The sequence below is a fragment of the Dendrobates tinctorius genome, unplaced genomic scaffold (assembly GCF_039654945.1).
Source record: "Dendrobates tinctorius isolate UK_male_01 unplaced genomic scaffold, ASM3965494v1 ptg000126l, whole genome shotgun sequence".
NCBI classification, from domain to species: domain Eukaryota; kingdom Metazoa; phylum Chordata; class Amphibia; order Anura; family Dendrobatidae; genus Dendrobates; species Dendrobates tinctorius.
In genome coordinates, this window is record NW_027361794.1 from 23,723,462 (window position 1) to 23,748,722 (window position 25,261).

The 25,261-nt window shown below is 45.6% G+C and overlaps 1 protein-coding gene across 1 annotated transcript in view; it reads left to right on the forward strand.

Moving 5' to 3' along the window:
• Window positions 1–25,261, forward strand: part of LOC141047180 (uncharacterized) — a 100,851-nt gene that overhangs the window by 41,700 nt on the left and 33,890 nt on the right. The window contains 5 exon segments of the mRNA XM_073542135.1: window positions 16,393–16,542; window positions 16,672–16,851; window positions 21,092–21,215; window positions 21,294–21,391; window positions 24,958–25,048. Coding sequence (XP_073398236.1) covers window positions 16,393–16,542; window positions 16,672–16,851; window positions 21,092–21,215; window positions 21,294–21,391; window positions 24,958–25,048 — 643 coding nt within the window.

Below are 25,261 nucleotides of genomic sequence, written 5' to 3' on the forward strand. Positions count from 1 at the left end.
GACAAAATAATTACATTTTACCACAAAAAAACAGTTTTCTCCCCAGAGTTTACCTTTATACAAGGGGAAATAGGTAAGAATGGCCCCAAAATGTGTCCGACAATTCCCGATGACTGTCCAGCGCTTCATGCCCACCCGGCGAGGCTTGGGAGGGAAGACGCTATTGGATTCCTGGAGAACACATTTTCTCAGGATACAGTAGGGAGAATAAGTCTTTGATGTTCTGCCGATTTTCCAGGTTTCCCCCTACAGAGAATGGAGAGGTCGGTAATTGTTATTGTAGGAAGACTTCACCTGTGAGAGACAGAATCTAACAATAAATAACAGAAGATCACACCCTATGATTTCTAAGGAATTAATGTGAATTTTATTGCATGAAATAAGTATTTGACACAATAGAGAAACAGGATTTTTGCCCCCCCCCCCTACAGATCTTCTCCAGATATTTCAGTTTTCGGGGCTGTCGCTTGGTAACATTGAGTTTCCGCTCCTCCAAAGATTTTCTGCTGGGTTCAGGTCTGGAGACCGGCTAGGCCACTCCAGGACCCTGACATTCTTCTTTAGTAGCCACTCCTTAGTTTCCCTGTCTCTGTGTTTTGGGTCATTGTTCTGCTCAAAGACCCAGCCTCCACCCATCTTCAATGCTGTTACTGAGAGAAGGAGGTTGTTAGCCAAAATCTCCCGATACATGACCCCATCCATCCTTTCTTCAATACGTTGCAGTTGTCCTGTCCCCTTTGCAGAAAAATACCCCCAAAGTATGATGTTTCCCCCACTAGGCTTCACGGTTGGGACTGTGTTCTTGGGGTTGTACTCATCCTTCTTGTTCCTCCTCACATATGTAAGGAGTTGATACCCAAAAATTCTCTTTTGGTCTCATCTGACCACTTGACCTTCTCCCATGCCTCCTCTGGATCATCCAGATGGTCATTGGCGACCTTCAAATAGGCCTGGACATGTGCTGGCGTGAGCAGGGGAACCTTCCGTGCCTTGCAGGATTTTAATCCATGACAGCATCATGTATTGCTAACTGTAATGTTTGAGACTGTGGTCCCAGCTCTCTTCAAGTCATTGACCAGGTCCTCGTCCCATGTAGTTCTGGCCTGATTCCTGACCTTTCTCAGAATCACCCTTACTCTACGAGGCGAGATCTTGCATGGAGCCCCAGACTACGGAAGATCAGTCATCTTGTATTTCTTCAATGTTTCTAATAATTGCACCAACAGTTGCCTTCTCACCTAGCTGCTTGCCTATTGTCCTGTAGCTCATCCCAGCCTTGTGCAGGTCTACAATTTTTTCCCTGGTGTCCTTGGACAGCTCTTTGGTCTTGGCCATTGTGGAGAGGTTGGGAGTGTGATTGAGTGTGTGGACAGGTTTCTAGTATACAGGTAATAAGATTAAATAGGTGCAATTAATACAGGTAATGAGTGCAGAGTAGGAGGCTTCATAAAGAAAAACTAACAGGTCTGTGAGAGCCAGAATTCTGGCTAGTTGGCAGGTGATCAAATACTACTTTACTACTTTCATCCAATAAAATTTAATTTACTTATTTAGAAAACATACAATGTGATTTTCTGTTTTTTATTTTTACATTTTTATCTCACAGTTGAAGTGTACCTGCAATAAAAATTACAGACCTCTTCATTCTTTGTAGGTTGGAAAACTTGCAAAATTGCCAGCATAACAAATACTTATTTTCCCCACTGTAGTTTGTGTACTCCATATACAGTATGTGGGCCCTGCTATATACTATGTGGGCTGTGCTATATACTATGTGGGCTGTGCTATATGCTATGTGGGCCGTGCTATATACTATGTGGACTGTGCTATATACTATGTGGGCTGTGTTATATACTATGTGGACTGTGCTATATACTATGTGGGCCGTGCTATATACTATGTGGGCTGTGCTATATACTATGTGGGCTGTGCTATATACTATGTGGGCTGTGCTATATACTATTTGGGCTGTGCTATATACTATTTGGGCTGTGCTATATACTATGTGGGCTGTGCTATATACTATGTGGGCTGTGCTATATACTATGTGGGCTGTGCTATATACTATGTCGCTGTGCTATATACTACGTGGACTGTGTTATATACTACGTGGGCTGTGTTATATACTACGTGGGCTGTGTTATGTTATATACTATGTGGGCTGGGCTATATACTATGTGGGCTGTGCTATATACTACGTGGACTGTTATATACTACGTGGGCTGTGTTATATACTATGTGGCTGTGCTATATACTATGTGGCTGTGCTATATACTATGTGGGCTGTGCTATATACTATGTGGGCCGTGCTATATACTATGTGGGCCGTGCTATATACTATGTGGGCCGTGCTATATACTATGTGGGCCGTGCTATATACTATGTGGACTGTGTTATATACTATGTGGGCCGTGCTATATACTATGTGGGCCGTGCTATATACTATGTGGACTGTGCTATATACTATGTGGGCCGTGCTATATACTATGTGGGCTGTGCTATATACTATGTCGCTGTGCTATATACTACGTGGGCTGTGCTATTTACTATTTGGGCTGTGCTATATACTATGTGGGCTGTGCTATATACTATGTCGCTGTGCTATATACTACGTGGACTGTGTTATATACTACGTGGGCTGTGTTATATACTACGTGGGCTGTGCTATATACTATCCGGGCTGTGCTATATACTATGTGGGCTGTGTTATATACTATGTGGGCCGTGCTATATACTATGTGGGCCGTGCTATATACTATGTGGGCCGTGCTATATACTATGTGGGCCGTGCTATATACTATGTGGACTGTGTTATATACTATGTGGGCCGTGCTATATACTATGTGGGCCGTGCTATATACTATGTGGGCCGTGCTATATACTATGTGGACTGTGCTATATACTATGTGGGCTGTGTTATATACTATGTGGACTGTGCTATATACTATGTGGGCTGTGTTATAATATTATTGGGGGGTATATTATATTCTATGGGGGAGGCTGTGTTATATACTATGTGGGCTACATTATATTCTATATGGAGGACTATGGGAAGTGTATAATACTATATGGAAGACTGAGCAGTGTATTTTAATATATGGAGGACTATAGGGAGTGTATTATACTATATAGAGGACTATGGGGCACATATTATATGGAGGACTATGAGGTGTGGATTTTACAATATGGAGGACTGCACATTATAATATATGTCGGACTATGGTGTGAATAATACTAAACAAGCAAAATGCTGCATATTCATTGAGTGATTGGATTGTTTATGCCGGAAGAAAAATCATTGTTCTCAGCAGCACATCGCCGGTGTAAACTGTAGATGTGCTGCTGATAACATGATACTGTCTGGGGACAGATTCATCTAATAGTGATTGTTCTGTTCCCATCATTATTCCTCAGCCAGTGGAAAGAGGCCGGGAAACAAGTGTGGAACGATTTCAATATTGTCGATCATGCTTGTTTAGCGGCCTGAACTCAGCGCATGCAACTACAACCGAAATGCTCCTGTGTGATGTGCCATATGTCAGCATTTGGGCCCCATTTTAAACTTTGCCTAGGGCCCCACTTTGCCTAAAACCGGCCCTGTGTGTCACAGTAAGTTTGTAAAACCATTTAGCTCAGGATAATTGGATAAACAGGTCAGGTATAAGGGGTAAAGGATAGGGAAGGTGAACCGTGACTCACAGGCACAACCCTCCATCCTTCTACCAAACCCCCCACGGTGACCGGAGAGGAGCATGGCCGTATATGAGCCTCAGTCGGTCTCTGGAAGGGAGGAAATAAACGAGATTTCAGCAGATTAGTTTCAATAAATTTTTATTTAGAAACTTATTAAACCAAGTCCAAGTTATGATCTCCCATGCAAGGGAGCATAAGCTAACAATTTACCATACATTCAATAAACTTCAAATAATATAAGGGAGACAGGACATAGACAGGGTAGGGAAAGGCACAAAGGATATAATTATACGATATCCAATAATCTATAATGGTGTCATCAATAACCAATCCAGGGCGATTAAAGCAGTTATGCAACTCACTATTGTAGGATCATATCTGAATCCCGTCCCAGGCCGTGATCAGTTCTCAGTTGGCTACAGAGAGAGCCTCCATGCCTGATCCAGTCGAGTATCTGAGTGAAGCTCCATCCAGGGATGCCAAACCCTGAAGAAAGAATCCCACCTGTCGGTTCTAGTTTCTTCTATTCTTTTATATAACATAATGTCGTTCATCTTCTCTTTCACCATAGATATTGGCAGTGAGGGCGACTTCCACTTTGCCACAATGTGGATTTTAGTGGCCATACATAAGTAGTTTACTAGCTTCTGAAATCTTTCTGGAAGCCGGGAAGGCCTGGTTCCCAGTAAAAGGGTAGAAGGTTCCAGATTAACCGGTCCACCATACATCTGTGCTATCAGACGCTTCACCTTCTCCCAAAGCCCAGAAACCACCGTACAAGACCACCAAATATGTCTCATGTCACCAGATATTCCACAGCCCCAAAACAGTCTCCCGAGATATTGGGAAAAATCCTGTGAATTTTTTCTGGTCCATAATAGACTCTGTGCAATAGTTTTAAGGAGGTCTCCACAAGGGAAGTCTGGTGACTACCTCATGATAGGGTGTCACAGCTACGATACCATTCATCAATTGACTGTTCAAACCCTGAATCCTCCTCCCACTGTAACATATACTTCAATTTTTTATCATCTTGTGGAGAATTTATAGCATAGTAGATCAATGAGATCGTTCCCCTGCCCAAAGGATCATTTAGACATTAATTTTCAAAACTCGTTGCCCTGAGAGTAGTACCGCTCGGGAGGATCTGCTTTGCAAAGTGGGAGATCTGGTTCAATCGCATTATGTCCCTAACTGGAGGGTCAAATATTTGAACAAATTCCTGTCTGTCAAGTAAGGCTGTGTTCACACACAGCGTTTTTTTAGCGGTATTTTTAGCGGTTTTTCCAATAAAACCGCTAAAAATAAGCTTCCCATTCATTTCTATGCATTTTTCACCACGAAAAAAACCGCATCACGGTAAAAAACGCAGCATGCTCAATAATTACGCAGATTTTTCCGCGTTTCTGGCTAGTTATATGCGTTTTGAAAATGCAGAAAAAAAACGCACAAAAAACACGCGCAGAAAAAAACGCGCGGTTTCTGGAAAGGGAGTCAGGTTTTTCAGCAGAAAATTTCTGCTACGTGTGCACTTAGCCTAAGATATTAAATGGGGAACACAAATGTTTAAGGCTATGTGCACACGTAGCAGAAGTTTTCTGCTGAAAAACCTGACTCCCTTTCCAGAAACCGCACTTTTTTTCTGCGCGTTTTCCGCGTGGTTTTTTTGCGTTTTTTTCCGCGTAGTTTCTAGACACATGGAAAAAGCCAGAAACGCGGAACAAAACGCGAAATTAATGAGCATGCTGCGTTTTTTACCGCGATGCGGTTTTTTTTTTCGCGGTAAAAAACGCATCAATGTGCACAAAAAGTGCAAAATTAATGGGAAGCTTCTTTTTCGCGTTTGCCAAAAAATCCGCGGGAAAAACCGCGATAAAAACGCTGTGTGTGAACACAGCCTAAGTATATGAATACCTTTCAGCTTCCACCAAGAAAACATTTGTGGCTCAAGACCTGGCGGGAACATGGGGTTGTGTAATATAGCTGTCAGGGGAGAAGGGCTTGATTGTAAGTTATATTTAAACTTTCCTCCAAAGAAGCAACGAGTGGACTGTAAAAGGAGCCACATTCATTAACCCCCCGTGGAAGTCGGTCTGTGGTCCACATTAGGCCTGATAAAGAGAATGGTTTGGAGAGAAATGATTCCAGAATAACCCATCTCGGACTATTGGGATATCAACATGCACTTATTAATGGAGCAATCTGTGCCGACTTGTAATAAAGTGTAAAATTAGGGAGGGATAAACCCCCTTCTTTTCTGTGACGGAACATAAGTTTTTGCACAATTCTGGGTTGTTTTCCGAGCCAAAGAAACTTAGACATCATAGAGTGTAAATGAGTGAACGTTCTGGCTGGTACCATAATTGGGAGGGACCTAAATAGATACAGTCATATGTAAAAGTTTGGGCACCCCTATTAATGTTAACCTTTTTTCTTTATAACAAGCTATTTCAGTTTCATATATCTAATAACTGATGGACTCAGTTATATTTCTGGATTTTAATGAGGTTTATTGTATTAACAGAAAATGTGCAATCTGCATTTAAACAAAATTTGACTGGTGCAAAAGTATGGGCACCCTTATCATTTTCTTGATTTGAACACTCCTAACTACTTTTTACTGACTTCCTGAAGCACTAAATTGGTTTTGTAACCTCATTGAGCTTTGAACTTCATAGCCAGGTGTATCCAATCATGAGAAAAGGTATTTAAGGTGGCCACTTGCAAGTAGTTCTCCTATTTGATTCTCCTATGAAGAGTGGCATCATGGGCTCCTCAAAACAACTCTCAAATGATCTGAAAACAAAGATTATTCAACATAGCTTTTCAGGGGAAGGATACAAAAAGTTGTCTCAGAGATTTAACCTGTCAGTTTCCACTGTGAGGAACATAGTAAGGAAATGGAAGAACACAGGCACAGTTCTTGTTAAGCCCAGAAGTGGCAGGCCAAGAAAAATATCAGAAAGGCAGAGAAGAAGAATGGTGAGAACAGTCAAGGACAATCCACAGACCACCTCCAAAGACCTGCAGCCTCATCTTGCTGCAGATGGTGTCACTGTGCATCGGTCAACAATACAGCGCACTTTGCACAAGGAGAAGCTGTATGGGAGAGTGATGCGAAAGAAGCCGTTTCTGCAAGCACACCACAAACAGTCGCCTGAGGTCTGCAAAAGCACATTTGGACAAGCCAGTTACATTTTGGAAGAAGGGCCTGTGGACTGATGAAACAAAGATTGAGTTGTTTGGTCATACAAAAAGGCGTTATGCATGGAGGCTAAAAAACACAGCATTCCAAGAAAAACACTTGCTACCCACAGTAAAATTTGGTGGAGGTTCCATCATGCTTTGGGGCTGTGTGGCCAATGCCGGCACCGGGAATCTTGTTAAAGTTGAGGGTCGCATGGATTCAACTCAGTATCAGCAGATTCTTGACAATTATGTGCAAGAATCAGTGACGAAGTTGAAGTTACACAGGGGATGGATATTTCAGCAAGACAATGATCCAAAACACCGCTCCAAATCTACTCAGGCATTCATGCAGAGGAACAATTACAATGTTCTGTAATGGCCATCCCAGTCCCCAGACCTGAATATCATTGAACATCTGTGGGATAATTTGAAGTGGGCTGTCCATGCTCGGCGACCATCAAACTTAACTGAACTGGAATTGTTTTGTAAACAGGAATGGTCACAAATACCTTTATCCAGGATCCAGGAATTCATTAATAGCTACAGGAAGCGACTAGAGGCTGTTATTTTTGCAAAATGAGGATCTACGAAATATTAATGTCAATTTTATGTTGAGGTGCCCATACTTTTGCACCGGTCAGATTTTGTTTAAATGCAGATTGCACATTTTCTGTTAGTACAATAAACCTCATTTGAATCCAGAAATATAACTGAGTCCATCAGTTATTAGATATATGAAACTGAAATAGCTGTTGCAAAAAACAAAATTGTTATAAAGAAAAAAGGCTAACATTAATAGGGGTGCCCAAACTTTAACATATGACTGTATAAGAAGCGAGGCAGTGACACCATTTTTAATGCATGTGTTCTGCCGAGCCAGGATAACTTTGAGGAAGCCCATCTATCCAGGTCCCTCTGGAAGTTTTGGATCAGTGGAGTGTAATTCCACCGAAACAGAGGTGACCTGTTGGCTGTTAAGTTGATACCCAGATATGTTAGATACCGTATTTTTCAGACCATAAGACGCATTTTTTTCCCTCAAAATTTTGGGGGAAAGTGGGGGGTGCATCTTATGGTCGCAATATACTAACCTGCGGTGCGGTGGTGGCAGCGGGCGGGGCTCTGCGGTGCGGTGGTGGCAGCGGGCGGGGCTCTGCGGTGCGGTGGTGGCAGCGGGCGGGGCTCTGCGGTGCAGGGTGGCGGCGAGATCTGAACCCGCGCATGCGCCGTCCCCGGACCGGCGGCCATCTTTCCGGCAGCCATGTTCCCGGAGGCCACCGCAACATGGCGGCAGCCAGCAAGGGATGTGCGGGGGACTCCGGGCTGCGAGGAAATGCCGGCGGAGCCGCCGCCCCTGCACCGGAGCACAGCCCGCCACCACCCTCACCCAGCACAGGCCACCTGCCCCTGCCCCAGCACAGCTGCCCCAGCACAGCTGCCCCTGCCCCAGCACAGCTGCCCAGCATAACCAACCTGCCCCAGCACAGAGCCGTCACCGCACGAGCCTGGACCACTGAATGACCCCTGTGAATACTCCTCCACCTGTGCCGGATCCCTTCCCAGGTAAGCTGAATTCGGACTGTAAGACGGACCCCCATTTGACACATTATTATTTTTTTCCCTATTTTCCTTCTGAAAATTGGGGTGCGTTTTATGGTCCGGTGCGTCTTGTAGTCCGAAAAATACAGTAATGTTCTTTGTCTATAAACCCAAAATGGGAGGCTATATTAGTTTGCTCTGTCTTAGGAAAATTTACAAAAAATGCTTTGGATTTATCAATGTTAATCTTTAACCCTGAGATCATCTCAAATTCGTGAAGGAGGGAAAACAAGTGAGGGAGTGTAGTGTGGGGACTTATTAATGTTAGCAGGAGATCATCCGCAAAGAGGCTGACTTTATAGTGGTCTCCCATATTCTCAGGGCCAAGGATATTCTGATCTCTCCTTATTGCTTCCACAATGGGTTCCATTGCAAGTGCAAAAAGATCCGGAGATAGAGGACAGCCCTGCCTGGTACCCTCTGAATATTAATTGGAGGGGGATGTGGTGATGGGAGTTTTACATAAGAGATAGGGCTATCATATAACAATTGGAGGCACTTTATAAGTTTAGGGGAGAATCCGACTTCCGATAGAACCGTAAAGAGATACGACCAGGACACCGAATCGAAAGCCCTCTCAATATCTAATGCAAGCAGGAGAAGTCGCTTTCGCTGTAGGTTAGTTGTATGAATAATATTTAACCCTCTCCTAATATTATCTGGGGCCTGTCGCGCTGGTATAAAACCAACCTGATCCCGATGGATGAGGTGAGGGAGGATTGATCCTGTTAGTCACAATGGATGTAAAGATTTTGAAGTCAATGTATAAGAGGGATATAGGTCTATAATTTGTTGTGAGATGATCTTTCTTAGGATTAGGGATTACGGTTACATGCGCCACGTAGAGCTCAGGGGGCAGCTGTGAGCCATTTAGTAGTGAATTACAGAGGTTTTTATATGTGGTGTCAGCACATCGCTGCATTTTTTATAATATATTGCTGTAAGACCATCCGGCCCCGGGGCCTTTCCTCTTTTTAGTTTTTTGATTGTTGAAACTATTTCCTCCTCAGAGATGTGTAAATGGAGTTGTTGTGCCGCGGACTCAGTCAGGTTAGGTAGATGTAGTGTGTGAAGGAATGACTCCAGTAGTGAGGGGGGGGTGATTGTGGGGGGAATACAAATTCTGGGGGTATTCATTATAAGTGCTATACATGACATCGGGGTGGGCTGAGATCTGACCCTTAGGGTCTTTTATAGAGGAGATTATATCCAGTGACTCTCTCATTCTGAGCTTACGAGCGGCATCTTATTAGGCTTATTGGCATGGTGATAAAACGCGGCTTTACTCCAAGTTAGCGCCTCTCCGTTCTGGTGGTGAGAATGGCGTCTAATTGTCATTTCATATCTTGTATTTGTGTAGAGAAGTATAGGGGTGAAGATCGCTGATTGGCCAATTCTAACTCCTGCAGTTTCTCCTCCAGTCTGGGCTGTAATTCAGACCTTTCTTCTTCCTGTTGGCCGCTAACTTATCACAGAACCGGGAATAGATTTTCTGTGCGCGAGTCACATTGCTCCAAGTGAGGCCTCCTCCGCTGTGTGAGTTTAGGGGAAATTTGTTACATCTTCTCTTATAGCGGTTACTTTAGAGATTTGGGCATTTTAGCTCCTGGTGTGGAGTCGATAGCACAATCATATGCCGCCATATAGTAGACGGCCGGTAACTGGTGAGAATTCCCTCCTGTGTGGGGTCTATTTCCCTCCAGAGAAATCACACGTTACATTCCACACATAACACTGTGTAGAGAAGGCGGCGCGGGGTAATTGTGCCAGTAGTGAGGGGCGAATAATGGCGGGAATGTCACTGACTGAGGAGAAGGCTCCATGGTGGTCTGCACTCCGGAGATCATGTGACCCCTGACTCCTCCCCTCCTGTGACCTCATCACAGGTCCTGTGCACAGAGCAGCCATATATGTGGCGTGTGGCTCTGCAGGTTAGTGATCGGCAGTCCAGCTCTTCTTTCTCCTTTCCCCACTTTTCTCCCTCCTGTCCCTTCACTATAAAGCCTGAGCCTCATTATACAGCTGTACAGGGGTCTAGTGAAGGCTTTTTAGCCCTTTCCTCATACTGTAGCTCCTGGGGACAGGCCCTCACTCCTGTCCCTTCACTATAAAGCCTGGGCCTCATTATACAGCTGTACAGGGGTCTAGTGAAGGCTTTTTAGCCCTTTCCTCAGACTGTAGCTCCTGGGAACAGGCCCTCACTCCTGTCCCCTCACTATAAAGCCTGGGCCTCATTATACAGCTGTACAGGGGTCTAGTGAAGGCTTTTTAGCCCTTTCCTCAGACTGTAGCTCCTGGGAACAGGCCCTCACTCCTGTCCCCTCACTATAAAGCCTGGGCCTCATTATACAGCTGTACAGGGGTCTAGTGAAGGCTTTTTAGCCCTTTCCTCAGTCTGTAGCTCCTGGGATCAGGCCCACACTCCTGTCCCTTCACTATAAAGCCTGGGCCTCATTATACAGCTGTACAGGGGTCTAGTGAAGGCTTTTTAGCCCTTTCCTCAGTGTGTAGCTCCTGGGAACAGGCCCTCACTCTTGTCCCTTCACTATAAAGCCTAGGCCTCATTATACAGCTGTACAGGGGTCTAGTGAAGGCTTTTTAGGCCTTTTCTCAGACTGTAGCTCCTGGGAACAGGCCCTCACTCCTGTCCCTTTACTATAAAGCCTGGGCCTCATTATACAGCTGTACAGGCGTCTAGTGAAGGCTTTTTAGCCCTTTCCTCAGACTGTAGTTCCTGGGATCAGGCTCTCACTCTTGTCCCTTCACTATAAAGCCTAGGCCTCATTATACAGCTGTACAGGGGTCTAGTGAAGGCTTTTTAGTCCTTTCCTCAGACTGTAGCTCCTGGAAACAGGCCCTCACTCCTGTCCCTTTACTATAAAGCCTGGGCCTCATTATACAGCTGTACAGGCGTCTAGTGAAGGCTTTTTAGCCCTTTCCTCAGACTGTAGCTCCTGGGAACAGGCCCTCACTCCTGTCCCTTCACTATAAAGCCTGGGCCTCATTATACAGCTGTACAGGGGTCTAGTGAAGGCTTTTTAGCCCTTTCCTCAGACTGTAGCTCCTGAGATCAGGCCCTCACTCCTGTCCCTTCACTATAAAGCCTGGGCCTCATTATACAGCTGTACAGGGGTCTAGTGAAGGCTTTTTAGCCCTTTCCTCAGACTGTAGCTCCTGGGAACAGGCCCTCACTCCTGACCTTTCACTATAAAGCCTGGGCCTCATTATACAGCTGTACAGGGGTCTAGTGAAGGCTTTTTAGCCCTTTCCTCAGACTGTAGCTCCTGAGATCAGGCCCTCACTCCTGTCCCTTCACTATAAAGCCTGGGCCTCATTATACAGCTGTACAGGGGTCTAGTGAAGGCTTTTTAGCCCTTTCCTCAGTCTGTAGCTCCTGGGATCAGGCCCACACTCCTGTCCCTTCACTATAAAGCCTGGGCCTCATTATACAGCTGTACAGGGGTCTAGTGAAGGCTTTTTAGCCCTTTCCTCAGTGTGTAGCTCCTGGGAACAGGCCCTCACTCTTGTCCCTTCACTATAAAGCCTAGGCCTCATTATACAGCTGTACAGGGGTCTAGTGAAGGCTTTTTAGGCCTTTTCTCAGACTGTAGCTCCTGGGAACAGGCCCTCACTCCTGTCCCTTTACTATAAAGCCTGGGCCTCATTATACAGCTGTACAGGCGTCTAGTGAAGGCTTTTTAGCCCTTTCCTCAGACTGTAGTTCCTGGGATCAGGCTCTCACTCTTGTCCCTTCACTATAAAGCCTAGGCCTCATTATACAGCTGTACAGGGGTCTAGTGAAGGCTTTTTAGTCCTTTCCTCAGACTGTAGCTCCTGGAAACAGGCCCTCACTCCTGTCCCTTTACTATAAAGCCTGGGCCTCATTATACAGCTGTACAGGCGTCTAGTGAAGGCTTTTTAGCCCTTTCCTCAGACTGTAGCTCCTGGGAACAGGCCCTCACTCCTGTCCCTTCACTATAAAGCCTGGGCCTCATTATACAGCTGTACAGGGGTCTAGTGAAGGCTTTTTAGCCCTTTCCTCAGACTGTAGCTCCTGAGATCAGGCCCTCACTCCTGTCCCTTCACTATAAAGCCTGGGCCTCATTATACAGCTGTACAGGGGTCTAGTGAAGGCTTTTTAGCCCTTTCCTCAGACTGTAGCTCCTGGGAACAGGCCCTCACTCCTGACCTTTCACTATAAAGCCTGGGCCTCATTATACAGCTGTACAGGGGTCTAGTGAAGGCTTTTTAGCCCTTTCCTCAGACTGTAGCTCCTGGTCACCATGTGATCTCACCATAACCCTAACAAGCGAATTAAGGTGTGAAATCTTGATCAAAATTATCTCAGTACACAAATCTCTAAATGTGCCCAAAGTTTTGCATCGCCCCTTTTACTTTTTGCAATTATGAAATTGTCTATATATATATATATATATATTTTTATTATTGTTGCCTAAAATACAAAGGCCATGTGTCATCTTAGAGGTTCGGCCTTTTAGAGATCATTTCATCTTCATCTTACTACTGCTCACAATAACGGTCATTTTGACCAGGGGCGCCCACACTTTTACATGCCGCTGTCAATGCTTCATCCCACTGGTGCTCAATATTTAATAGGGTCTTGCTATTAATCTTAATGAAAATTTCGGTTAATTTCTTTGAGCTGTTATTACTAGAGATGAGCGAATATTGTCGGAGAAGTTGTTATTGGCTAATATCGCTTACCGGATAGCTGCATCGGGACCCCGGATCCCTGGAGCGCTCCCGATAATCAGCTGCATGTGTCGCTCTCCATGCAGGTGCTGTGACTATCACACAGCGCGACACACGCAGCTGATTATCGGGAGCGCTCCAGCACACTGAGTCCTGCACACACTGAGGCCCCTGATCATGTGACCCCTGACTCCTCCCCTCCTGTGACCTCATCACAGGTCCTGTGTGCACAGAGCAGTCATATATGTGGCAGACACTCCTGGTCTTCTGCTTTCTGGGCCGGTTCCTCCTGTGAGTCCTATTAACCCTTTCGCTCCCTGTATTCTCCTTTCTGACTAGGACAATATCTGAATTCGGACAGTGTGACAGAAATTTAAGCAATGTGGAAGGAAAAAATGACAATTTTACTTTTTTCCTCACAAAAATGTGACTTTAGCCCCAAAATTGGCAGCGTAACAAATCCTTATTTTCCCCACTGTAGTTTGTAGACTCCATATACAGATCCGTTAAGTGAGAAAAGAGCTGAATTCCCCACTTAAGTTATTGCATTTTGGAAATTGCCCCCACTGGGAATTTATCTCCAGGTAAAGGCACAATTGTGTCTCCATGGGGGTTGTGCTCGCAGCCCAACATCGTGTGACCCTCCAAAGAAATGCCACCCCGCACCATTACTGACCACTGCCAAACCGGTCATGCTGAAGGATGTTGCAGACAGCAGATCGCTCTCCACGGCGTCTCCAGACTCTGTCACGTCTGTCACATGTGCTCAGTGTGAACCTGCTTTCATCTGTGAAGAGCACAGGGCGCCAGTGGTGAATTTGCCAACCCTGGTGTTCTGTGGCAAATGCCAAGCGTCCTGTACGGTGTTGGGCTGTGAGCACAACCCCCATCTGTGGGCATCGGGCCCTCAGACCATCCTCATGGAGTCGGTTTCTAACCGTTTGTACAGACACATGCACATTTGTGGCCTGCTGAAGATCATTTTGCAGGGCTCTGGCAGTGCTCCTCCTGTTCCTCCTTGCATAAAGGTGGAGGTAGCGGTCCTGCTGCTGGGTTGGTGCCCTCCTACGGCCCCCTCCACATCTCCTGGTGTACTGGCCTATTCCTGGTAGCGCCTCCAGCCTCTGGACACTACGCTGACAGACACAGCAAACCTTCTTGCCACAGCTCGCATTGATGTGCCATCCTGATTGAGCTGCACTACCTGAGCCACTTGTGTGGGTTGTAGAGTCCGTCTCATGCTACCACGAGTGTGAAAGCACAACCAACATTCAAAAGTGACTAAAACATCATCCAGAAGCATTGGTACTGAGATGTGGTCTGTGGTCCCCACCTGCTGAACCACTCCTTTATTGAGGGTGTCTTGATAATTGCCAATAATTTCCATCTGTTGTCTATTCCATTTGCACAGCAGCATGTGAAATTGATTGTCAATCAGTGTTGCTTCCTAAGTGGACAGTTTGATTTCACAGAAGTTTGATTTACTTGGAGTTATATTCTGTTATTTAAGTGTTCCCTTTATTTTTTTGAACAGTGTATATAGATAGATAGATTTTTTTTCTTTGCATTGGAGGGTCCAATTCCAGCTATTGCTGTGGGATCTGTGATTTCTATCTACTCCACTGTGTACAGGATAATAGAGTATAATAAAGTAGTTATGGACGAGACGTAACTAACATTGTGCAGTGACTCTGCTTTCCATATAGTGATGGATATTTCTTGTTGATGAAACTGTGATTTTTTTTTCCACTTCAAACCTTTTTTTAAACCCCTCTGATCAGTGCGATCATACAACATACAAGCCTCTGATGGCTCCGGTGATGCCCTGTACTACTGTAGTGCCGTGTATCATCACTGCCTGTCAGTGTAATACTAACGGCCCCATACACATGAGATCAGAGTTGGCTGAACGGTCATTTGGCAGACGGCGATCTCTCCCGACTCCCCCATACACACAAATATTCCAGCTTTCCTGTGGTCTGTATGAGAGAGTCGCCTCCAGACTCCTCTAGAGGAGGATTATCTACAGGAAGAACAAACGGATTATCCTCTGAAATTCAGGATGCCGGATCCTTCTCTGCCCTGACATCATCTGTCTGGAGGCCCCCAAATACATTGTATGGTCGGCCAAACCCCCCGAAGTCAGTGCTTTCATGGAACTTTAGTCTAATGTGTATGGGGGCGTTATAAGGTAACTTATTGGACGCTGCCTCTGGCCCGACCTAATAGACCTTCATACATTGCAGCCCAGACCCCGTTATTAGGCATGTAAGTATCGCAGTAACTAGGCCGCCCCATACTATCGAGTACTTGGAGGCGGGGGGCATTCAGCCAAACTCTGTCACACCTTCTTAGATGTCATGTTTGCTTTTCAGGGTTTTTGTTGCAGCCTCATCTGTGCCGTCCCTGCGGTGTACATCTATGTTCTGGGGCCCAAAAAGATTAATTTCTTTTTAATAAATGTTTAACATGTTAAAAACTATAAAATGTGTTTTGCTTTTTAAATATTTTTTTCTTCTTACAAGAATTGTTGGAGCCAATTTTCCTTAGAAACATTTAAATTTTGGCTTTTTCTGGAGTTTTTCTTGTAACATAGGAAAGCCTAAGGCCAGAAATAATCCCCATAAATCACTGTACATGGAGACTTTGAGATCAGATCATTTCTGTCCGCGTTGATTGTGGAAACAAAAAATCTTTTCTAAAAGCCTCAAACTTCTGTGTGTGACTCAGAGCTGAGATCTAACGGGATAGAAGATTCCAGTGCGGGGAAGACGGGAAACCTTCATATAGACGGCCGGTGGGGATGGAGGCAGTGACCGACTCTGGCCAAATCTGTCTCTAGAGCCGCAGTAGAAAATGAAGATGTCGTCCTCACCATGAAGGAGTTATTTCTCATGTCGCGTGTAATGAATCTCTCCTGCAGTATTGCTAATGCCGATTCCAGTGTCGGTAATGAGACGAGAATTAGCGTTATGGAAGATGAGTCTATGAGGAACGTGTTCAGCTGCCGACTCCGAGGAGGAAACTGCTTGTTGTCTGTGGCCTAAATATATAGGTTTTATTAGTAGATGTCAGGGGAGAAAACTAAACCCTGTAAGATAATAAATCTCCTCATATGTTTCCCTTATTATCTCCAGTAATTGTATTATTACACAGGATTCTTATGATGTTACATCGGATCATCTTCTTCTCATTCAGGTCTCTACAATATCGGATCCTCTCAGTGAAGATCTTCTACAAAAGAGAATTTTCCTGCTTTACCCATCAAGGATGTATATGGACAGAGACAAGATGGCGGAGAGGATATTACACCTCACCCTAGAGATCCTCCTCCGTCTCACTGGAGAGGTGAGAGATTCTGATGATGTCACATTACATCATTCTTATCTATGGGAATAACAGATGGACAGAACTGGAGAGGTGAGGACTCTGGAAATGTCTGTAGTGAGAGTTATTAATGTGTCTCTCCATTACCAGGATTACACAGTGGTGAAGAAGACCTCTAGTGATCGCTGTCAGGACCCTGTGTCTGAGGGATGGGGAAGACCCCTGAGCCAAATCACGGGGCCTCCACCTCACCCCCTGATCCATGAGGACATCAATGACCAGAAGATCCTAGAACTCATCTACAAGATGATTGAGCTGCTAACTGGAGAGGTGACATTGCTGGGAATGCTGGGACATTATTACTATTTATTTATAAAGCACCATTGGTTCCATGGTGCTGTACATGAGAAGGGGTTACATAGAATTACAGATATCACCGACAGTAAACAAACTAACAATGACAGACTGATACAGAGGGGAGAGAGGACCCTGCCCTTTCGGGCTTACATGCTACAGGATGGTGGGGAAGGAGACAGTAGGTTGGGGGGGTTGCAGCAGTTCCGGTGTTGGTTGAGGTGATATCTGCGGTAGTGGTTAAGAGGTAGTGGAGTCATTGCAGGCTGTAGGCTTTTTTGAAGAGGTGGGTTTTCAGGTTCCGTCTGAAGGATCCGAGTGTGGTTGATAGCCGGACGTGTTGGGGCAAAGAATTCCAGCGAATAGGGACACTTCGGGAGAAGTCTTGGAGGCGGTTGGGTGAGGAGCGAATAAGTGTGGAGGAGAGAAGGAGGTCTTGGGAGGACCAGAGATTACGTGAGGGAAGGTATCAGGAGATTAGTTCAGAGACATATGGGGGAGACAGGTTATAGATGGCCTTGTAGGTCAGTATTAGTAAATTGAATTGGATACGCTGAGGGAATGGGAGCCAGTGAAGAGATTTGCAGAGGGGAGAAGCAGAGGAGTAGCGAGGAGAGAGATGAATTAGTCAGGCGGCAGAGTTAAGGATGGACTTGGGAGATGCAAGGGTGTTAGCAGGGACGCCACAGAAAAGGATGTTGCAATAGTCGAGGTGGGAGATGATGAGGGCATGCACAAGTAGTTTAGTAGATTGAGAGTTGAGGAAGGGACAGATTCTGGAAATATTTTTGAGCTGGAGGCGGCAGGAGGTGGAGAGAGCTTGGATGTGCGGTTTGAAGGACAGGGCAGAGTCAAGGGTTACTCCCAGGCAGTGGACCTTGGGTAGGGGGGAAAGCGTGATGTCAATTGTTATAGAAATGTCGGGTAAGGAAGATCTGTGAGATGGGGGAAAGATGATGAGTTCAGATTTGTCCACATTGAGTTTGAGGAAGCGAGAGGAGAAGAAGGAGGATATGGCTGATAGACACTCTGGGATTCTGGAGAGCAGAGAGGTGACGTCTGGGCCAGAGAGGTAGATCTGAGTATCATCGGCATAAAGGTGGTACTGGAATCCATGGGACTCCATGTTGCCCCAGGCCAAGTGTATAGATTGGGAAGAGTAGGGGTCCTAGAACAGAGCCTTGGGGAACTCCAACAGAGAGAGGGTGGGATGAGGAGGTAGTGTGGGAGTGGGAGACGCTGAATGTGCGGTTGGAAAGGTATGAGGAAATCCAGGATAGGGCGAGATCTTTGATGCCGAAGGAGGAGAGGATGTGTAGTAGGAGGCAGTGGTCAACTGTGTTGAAAGCAGAGGACAGGTCTAGAAGGAGGAGTATAGAGTGTTGTCCCATAGATTTGGCTGTAAGTAGGTAATTGGTAATTCTGGTCAGGGCTGTCTCAGTGGAATGATGGGGGCGGAAGCCAGATTGTAGATTGTCAAAGAGCAAGTTAGATGAGAGGTGGGAGGAAAGGTGAGCGTGGACATGCTGCTCCAGGAGTTTAGAAGCGAATGGGAGCAGCGATATTGGGCGATAGCTAGATGTGGCTATTGGGTCGAGGGTCGGCTTTTTAAGGATAGGCGTGATTGTGGCATGTTTGAAAGCAGAAGGGAAGGTACCAGAAGTAAATGATAGGTTGAAGAGGTGGTTTAGGGATGGAATAAGAGTGGTGGCGAGGTTGTGGAGGAGGTGAGATGGCATAGGATCAAGTGCACAAGTGGTGAGGTGTGATTTGGAGAGATGAGCAAGCTCCCCTTCAGTGATGTTATATAGGGAGGTTATGGGGTTTGGGCTTTGGTCTGGTGTGTAAAGGGGTTGTGGTGGTTGAGCAATAAAGACATGCCATGTTTGGGCCATCTTGTTTTTGAAGTGTGCGCAAAGTCCTCGGCAGAGATGAGGGAGGTTGGAGGGGGCAGTGGTGGGTGGAGGAGGGAGTTAAAAGTACTGAACAACTGTTTGGGGTTGTGGGATAAGGAAGATACAAGGGATGTAAAGTAGGCCTGTTTAGCAGAGGTGAGGGCAGATTTGAATGCAAGTGTTGCTTGTTTGAGTGCAGTGAAGTCGTCTTGCGAATGCGTTTTCTTCCAGCGCCGTTCTGCAATTCTGAATGCTTGCCGACGCTTTTTAGTGGTGTTATTGTGTCAGGGTTGTCTATTGATTCGTCGCACTCTGTTATGCATGACAGGGGCGACCTAGTCGATGGCTGATGCAAGAGTGGCATTGTAGAAACTAGTGGCAGTGTCTGTGTCGTGGAGTGAAGATATGGAGGACAGTGGTAGAATAGAGTAAGAGAGTTTGTGAGTGTCTAGATGTGTGAGGTTTCTGTGGGGGTGCGCATGCTGCTGGACATGGGTGACAGGTGAGGAGGACAGGGATGAGAAAGTGCGTAGATGGTGGTCAGATAGAGGGGAGGTGGTGAAGTTAGAAAGACAGCAGAGGCGGGTGAAAACCAGGTCTAATGTATGTCCGTCTGTGTGGGTGGCTGAGGAGGACCACAGAGTAAGTCCAAAGGATGATGTAAGGGACAGGAGTTTGGAGGCTGCTGAATGGTGGTTGTCAATGGGGATGTTGAAGTCACCCATGATGATGGTGGGAATGTCAGCAGAGAGAAAGTGAAGGAACCAGGTGGAGAATTGGTCAATGAAGGCAGTGGTCGGACCTGGAGGTCGGTATAGGACGGCCACTTGGAGGTTGGAGGGAGAGTAGATGCGGACAGAGTGGACTTCAAAAGAGGGGAGGATAAGGGAGGGTAGAGGTTGGATTGGGTTGAAGCTGCAATTGGAAGAAAGGAGAAGGCCCACTCCCCCGTCATGTCTGTTGCCAGGGCGAGGAGTGTAGGTGAAGTGGAGGCCGCCGTAACCTAGCACAGCAGGGGAGGCAGTGTCGGAGGGTGTCAGCCATGTTTCGGTGAGGCCAAGGAAGGAAAAATTACGAGAGGTAAAGAGGTCGTGAATCACATGGAGTTTATTGCAGATGGAGCTGGCATTCCAGAGTGATCCAAAGAGTGGGAGCAGGGTGGTGGGTGTCAAGGGCATGGATTTGAGGTGGGAAAGATTTCTGGTGTTTGTGTTGATTTGGGAACGATAGAAGGGGGTAATAATGGGAGGTATGGGCTGTGGGGGTCCAGGGTTGAGAGATATATCGTCAGCAGTGAGGAGAAGCAGAGAGAGGGAGAGCATGTGGGAGAAGGAGGGTGGGTGGCTTGTTTTGTATTTTATTAGGAGAGCTCTGAGGTCAAGGAGCAGGTCAGCAGAGGAGGTCAGGTGGGGAGGCAAGAGGGAAGGAGAGATTATTATTTGGTTAGCGGGTGATGGGGTTTGCGGATAGCGAAGGAGAGTGAGGAGTAGTGGAGCCAAAACTGTTAGTGCGTATGTCAGCATGGTGAGAGTAATATAAAAGGCAAAAGAAATTTAGTACATCTAAATGCAGCAGTTAGTCATACCTTCTGGTCACTTCAGGCTCATTTCAGATGTTATCCTTAGAAAACATCCTTGCAATGACAGACCGAGGTCAGACAGACCTCTTAGTCTGAATTTATACTAACTTAACAGCACATGAAAGGGCCCAGGTGTGATCAGAAAGGGAGGAGCAGTAGGGAGACTGGATGCAGACACAGGAGACGATTAATTAAAGTCACAAGAGGAAATGCAAAGGGAGATAGTATTGCAGCCAGAACACATACCAGTGATAGCAGACAGATACAGGGGTGATTGGGGTTCAGGAAAGCTGGGTGATGATGGTATTGCAGCCTGAACACATACCAGTGATAGCAGACAGATACAGGGGTGATTGGGGTTCAGGAAAGATGGATGATGATGGTATTGCAGCCGGGATACATACCATTGATATCAGACAGATACAGGGGTGATGATGGTATTGCAGCCGGGATACATACCATTGATAGCAGACAGATACAGGGGTGATTGTGGTTCAGGAAAGATGGGTGATGATGTTATTGCAGCCAGAACACATACCTGTGGATGAAGCAGATCAATTGTCAGAGTGATAGTAATAGTGAAGCATAGTAATAATAATAATGAAGCATCTAGAGCAAGGGAGTCATTTTCAGGCATATTTCAGATGTTATCCTTAGAACGACATCCTTGGAATGACAGACTGACATTATACAGTAACACTATGAAGGGATCGGGTGATGACGGTATCATTGTATGTGTCAGGTTCCTATAAGGTGTCACGATGTCGCTGTCTATTTCTCCATGGAGGAGTGGGAGTATATAGAAGGACACAGAGATCTATACAAGGACGTCATAATGGAGGTTCCCCAGCCCCTCACATCTCCAGGTAATAGACAGGACTAAATACACACCGCATATAATATATGTAGAGAATGAATTCAGTCCCTGTATGTGTTTCCTCCAGATCTATCCAGTAAGAGGACAACACCAGAGAGATGTCCCCGTCCTCTTCTTCCACAGGACTGTAACCAAGAAGATCCCAGTGTTCCTCAGGATCATCAGGTAGATGGAGAGAAGGTGTCAGGAGATCTCCCCTATGATGTGTAGACGGCTGTGAAGGTCTTGTGCTCAGTCTTGTTTTATCCACCAGTATTATATGTTTTATACTTGTGTGATGAGAACGGTAGAGATGGCAGGATTAGAGCTGACACCAGTGACCGGAGGTAAACTTTTTACCTCCAATCACAGCTGAGCGGTTATGCTGTGTTCTGACAACGTGGGAACCACGGCTCTGTGACCGGCGGGGATGATTTTACCGCCAATCAGAAGCGCTACACCGGTGTTTACCGCACCTTCACACAGCTTGGGAAACACCGGCTTTTGTGCTGTGCATGATCGGCTATATTCTGCTATTAAATCAGCAAAAGTGTTGTGCCTGCCATCTGATGTATATACTTCTCATCAAGTTCTTGTTAAGTGAAGGAAAGTCTATTTTTTAACTTTGGTCTCCCTCATTCATCTCCATACTATCTGGTCTGGGCCTACAACGACAGCATGCAATCTCCGGAGTCGGGAGATATGACTCTGCTATAATGTATGTATATATATATATGTATATATATATATATATATAATTATACTATACTAGATGGTGGCCCGATTCTAACGCATCGGGTATTCTAGAATATGTATGTAGTTTATTTATGAAGATTTAAGAATAATGCAATGAATGTTCGGGCGGTGTAGAAAATTGCTTTGGAAAGGCTTCTGGAATCGACTTTGGGATTGCCCCTTGCAGACCTGGGGGGCTGGACCCTCATCTGACCTTGTTTTCCCTGGGCACACCGCTGGTGAAGGTTCCCTCTCTGCCTGCTGCACGCGCCATCTTCTTCCTTTGTGGTGACGTCACCGCTACCCGATGTTCGGCCGGTGTGGAGATTTCCTTCTGAACAGTATCTGCGTCCTGCCTTAGGCTTGATCTTTGCCGACCGGGGGTTTTTCGCCCTCCTCTGCTCAAGTTAAGGCAGGGCACATCGTTGGTGAAGTTCCTGTGGAGGACTGCTGCGGCGCCATCTTCCTCCACCTTCAGTGTCGTCCCCGGGCGCGACCAATCAGCGACGCGGGATTTCCGTTACAGACAGAATTAGACGAATATATGTATATACTAGATGGTGGCCCAATTCTAACGCATCGGGTATTCTAGAATATGGCCAAATTCGCATGCGTTTTGCCACAGAAAACATGCGTTTTTCACGCGCGGAATTCAAGCGCATACCAAACGATTTGAAGCATCGCTTGGAATGTGATTGACAGGTTGGTCACACTTGTGAAGCATAGTGTTTTTGACAATTGTGATCAACTTTTTACTATTGATTGAAACCACAATTTTTTGCAAGTATTTAAATAGGCACTTCAACACATGAATCCACACTTGCGGGTAAAAAAGAATATTACTCCTTATCCAAAATGAAGCGAACCACAATTATATTACAAACATGTAACTTTATTAAACAAAATAAAGACATTTAAAATTGGCTACATATTCATTGTTTCCTGATAACCTACCCCAAAAGGGGAAAAAAACAGCAGACAATTATCTCTGTTTTGTTTAATAAAGTTACATGTTTTTAATATAATTGTGGTTCGCTTCATTTTGGATAAGAAGGAGTAATATTCTTTTTTGTCCGCAAGTGTGTATTTTTACTATTGATGATGCCTATGCAGCATCAATAGTAAAAGATAGCATGTAAAAAAGAATAAAAAAAAATTAAAAAAAGGTTATTCTCACCTTCCGACGGTCCCCGGACTGTTTCTTTCCTCTCCACGCTCCCGGCATCTTCCGTTCCCAGTTATGCTTAGCGCGAATTACCGGAGATGACGTCACTCTCGAGAGCGCGATGCTTGCGAGATTGCGACGTCATCAGCGGTCTTTCTCGCAAAGCATTACTGGGAACGGAAGATGCCGGCTGCGTGGTTAGAGGCGGGAGAGCTCCGGGGGCCGTCGGAGGGTGAGTATATCACTATTTTTTGCTTTAATTCTATTTTTACAGGTTTATGGTACCCACGGTCCAGAGGAGTCTCCCGACTCCTAGCGCCGCTGATCTCCCGACGGTAGCGGTGGCGTGTCCTTCAAATTCCGTACTGCGCCTGCGCACTGCGCCTGTCGCTGATTGGTTGCGGCCTGCCGGCCACGACCAATCAGCGACACGGGATTTCCGTTACAGACAGACAGAGTTAGACGATTATATATATATATATATATGTTATATATAGCTGACCCGTGGAAGCGCTGATAGGCCGTCATCAGAGTTTACTCACTCCTTTCTTCAGCCTCCCGGCCATGAAGTTTTAAACTTTTGCTACAAATAAACTACGGACTTTCAATATGGATCGGTGAGTGCTTCAGTCCTTACTTTCTTTGATGGTGAAATTATATATATAGATATATTCTGTATATATGTGTGTATGTGTATATATATATGTTTGGCAGAGTCATATCTCCCGACTCTGCAGATTGCTGCTGTCATTGTATTATTACACAGGATTCTTATGATGTTACATCGGATCATCTTCTTCTCATTCAGGTCTCTACAATATCGGATCCTCTCAGTGAAGATCTTCTACAAAAGAGAACTTTCCTGATTTACCCATCAAGGATGGATATGGACAGAGACAAGATGGCGGAGAGGATGTTACACCTCACCCTAGAGATCCTCTTCCGTCTCACTGGAGAGGTGAGAGATTCTGATGATGTCACATTACATCATTCTTATCTATGGGAATAACAGATGGACAGAACTGGAGAGGTGAGGACTCTGGAAATGTCTGTAGTGAGATTTATTAATGTGTCTCTCCATAACCAGGATTACACAGTGGTGAAGAAGACCTCTAGTGATCACTGTCAGGACCCTGTGTCTGAGGGATGTGGAAGACCCCTGAACTCAATCACGGGGCCTCCACCTCACCCCCTGATCCATGAGGACATCAATGAGCAGAAGATCCTAGAACTCATCTACAAGATGATGGAGCTGCTGACTGGAGAGGTGACACTGCTGGGAATGCTGGGACATTATACAGTAACACTATGAAGGGATCGGGGGATGACGGTATCATTGTATGTGTCAGGTTCCTATAAGGTGTCAGGATGTCGCTGTCTATTTCTCCATGGAGGAGTGGGAGTATTTAGAAGGACACAGAGATCTGTACAAGGACGTCATAATGGAGGTTCCCCAGCCCCTCACATCACCAGGTAATAGACAGGACTAAATACACACGGCCTATAATTATCTGTATGTAGAGAATGAATTCAGTCCCTGTATGTGTTTCCTCCAGATCTATCCAGTAAGAGGACAACACCAGAGAGATGTCCCCGTCCTCTTCTTCCACAGGACTGTAACCAAGAAGATCCCAGTGCTCTTCAGGATCATCAGGTAGATGGAGAGAAGGTGTCAGGAGATCTCCCCTATGATGTGTAGACGGCTGTGAAGGTCTTGTGCTCAGTCTTGTTTTATCCACCAGTATTATATGTTTTATACTTGTGTAATGAGAACGGTGGAGATGGCAGGATTAGAGCTGATCATAGATGGGACTTCTCCATCTGTCGGTGACTTTTACAATATTTGTTTCAGGGTGAAGATCTGACCCATATTAATACTACAGAGACATATGTGAGAGATGATGAGTGGTGTAAAGAGAAGATTCCCACATATGACTACCCAGGTGAGTAGTAACCACTGAATGCAGAGAAGTCACAGATTCCTCTCAGTCACCGGCTGTGGCTGCTTTATCGGTGGTGTAGTCCGGCCGTATTACCATGATCACCATTTTGCCTCTAGACCACAACATTCTCCTCCACCCAAAACTGTTCAAATGACTTTGGGCAGTGAAAGCCCTTTTCTATAGAACTTAAAACCTGGAGGATCCTCCTACCCC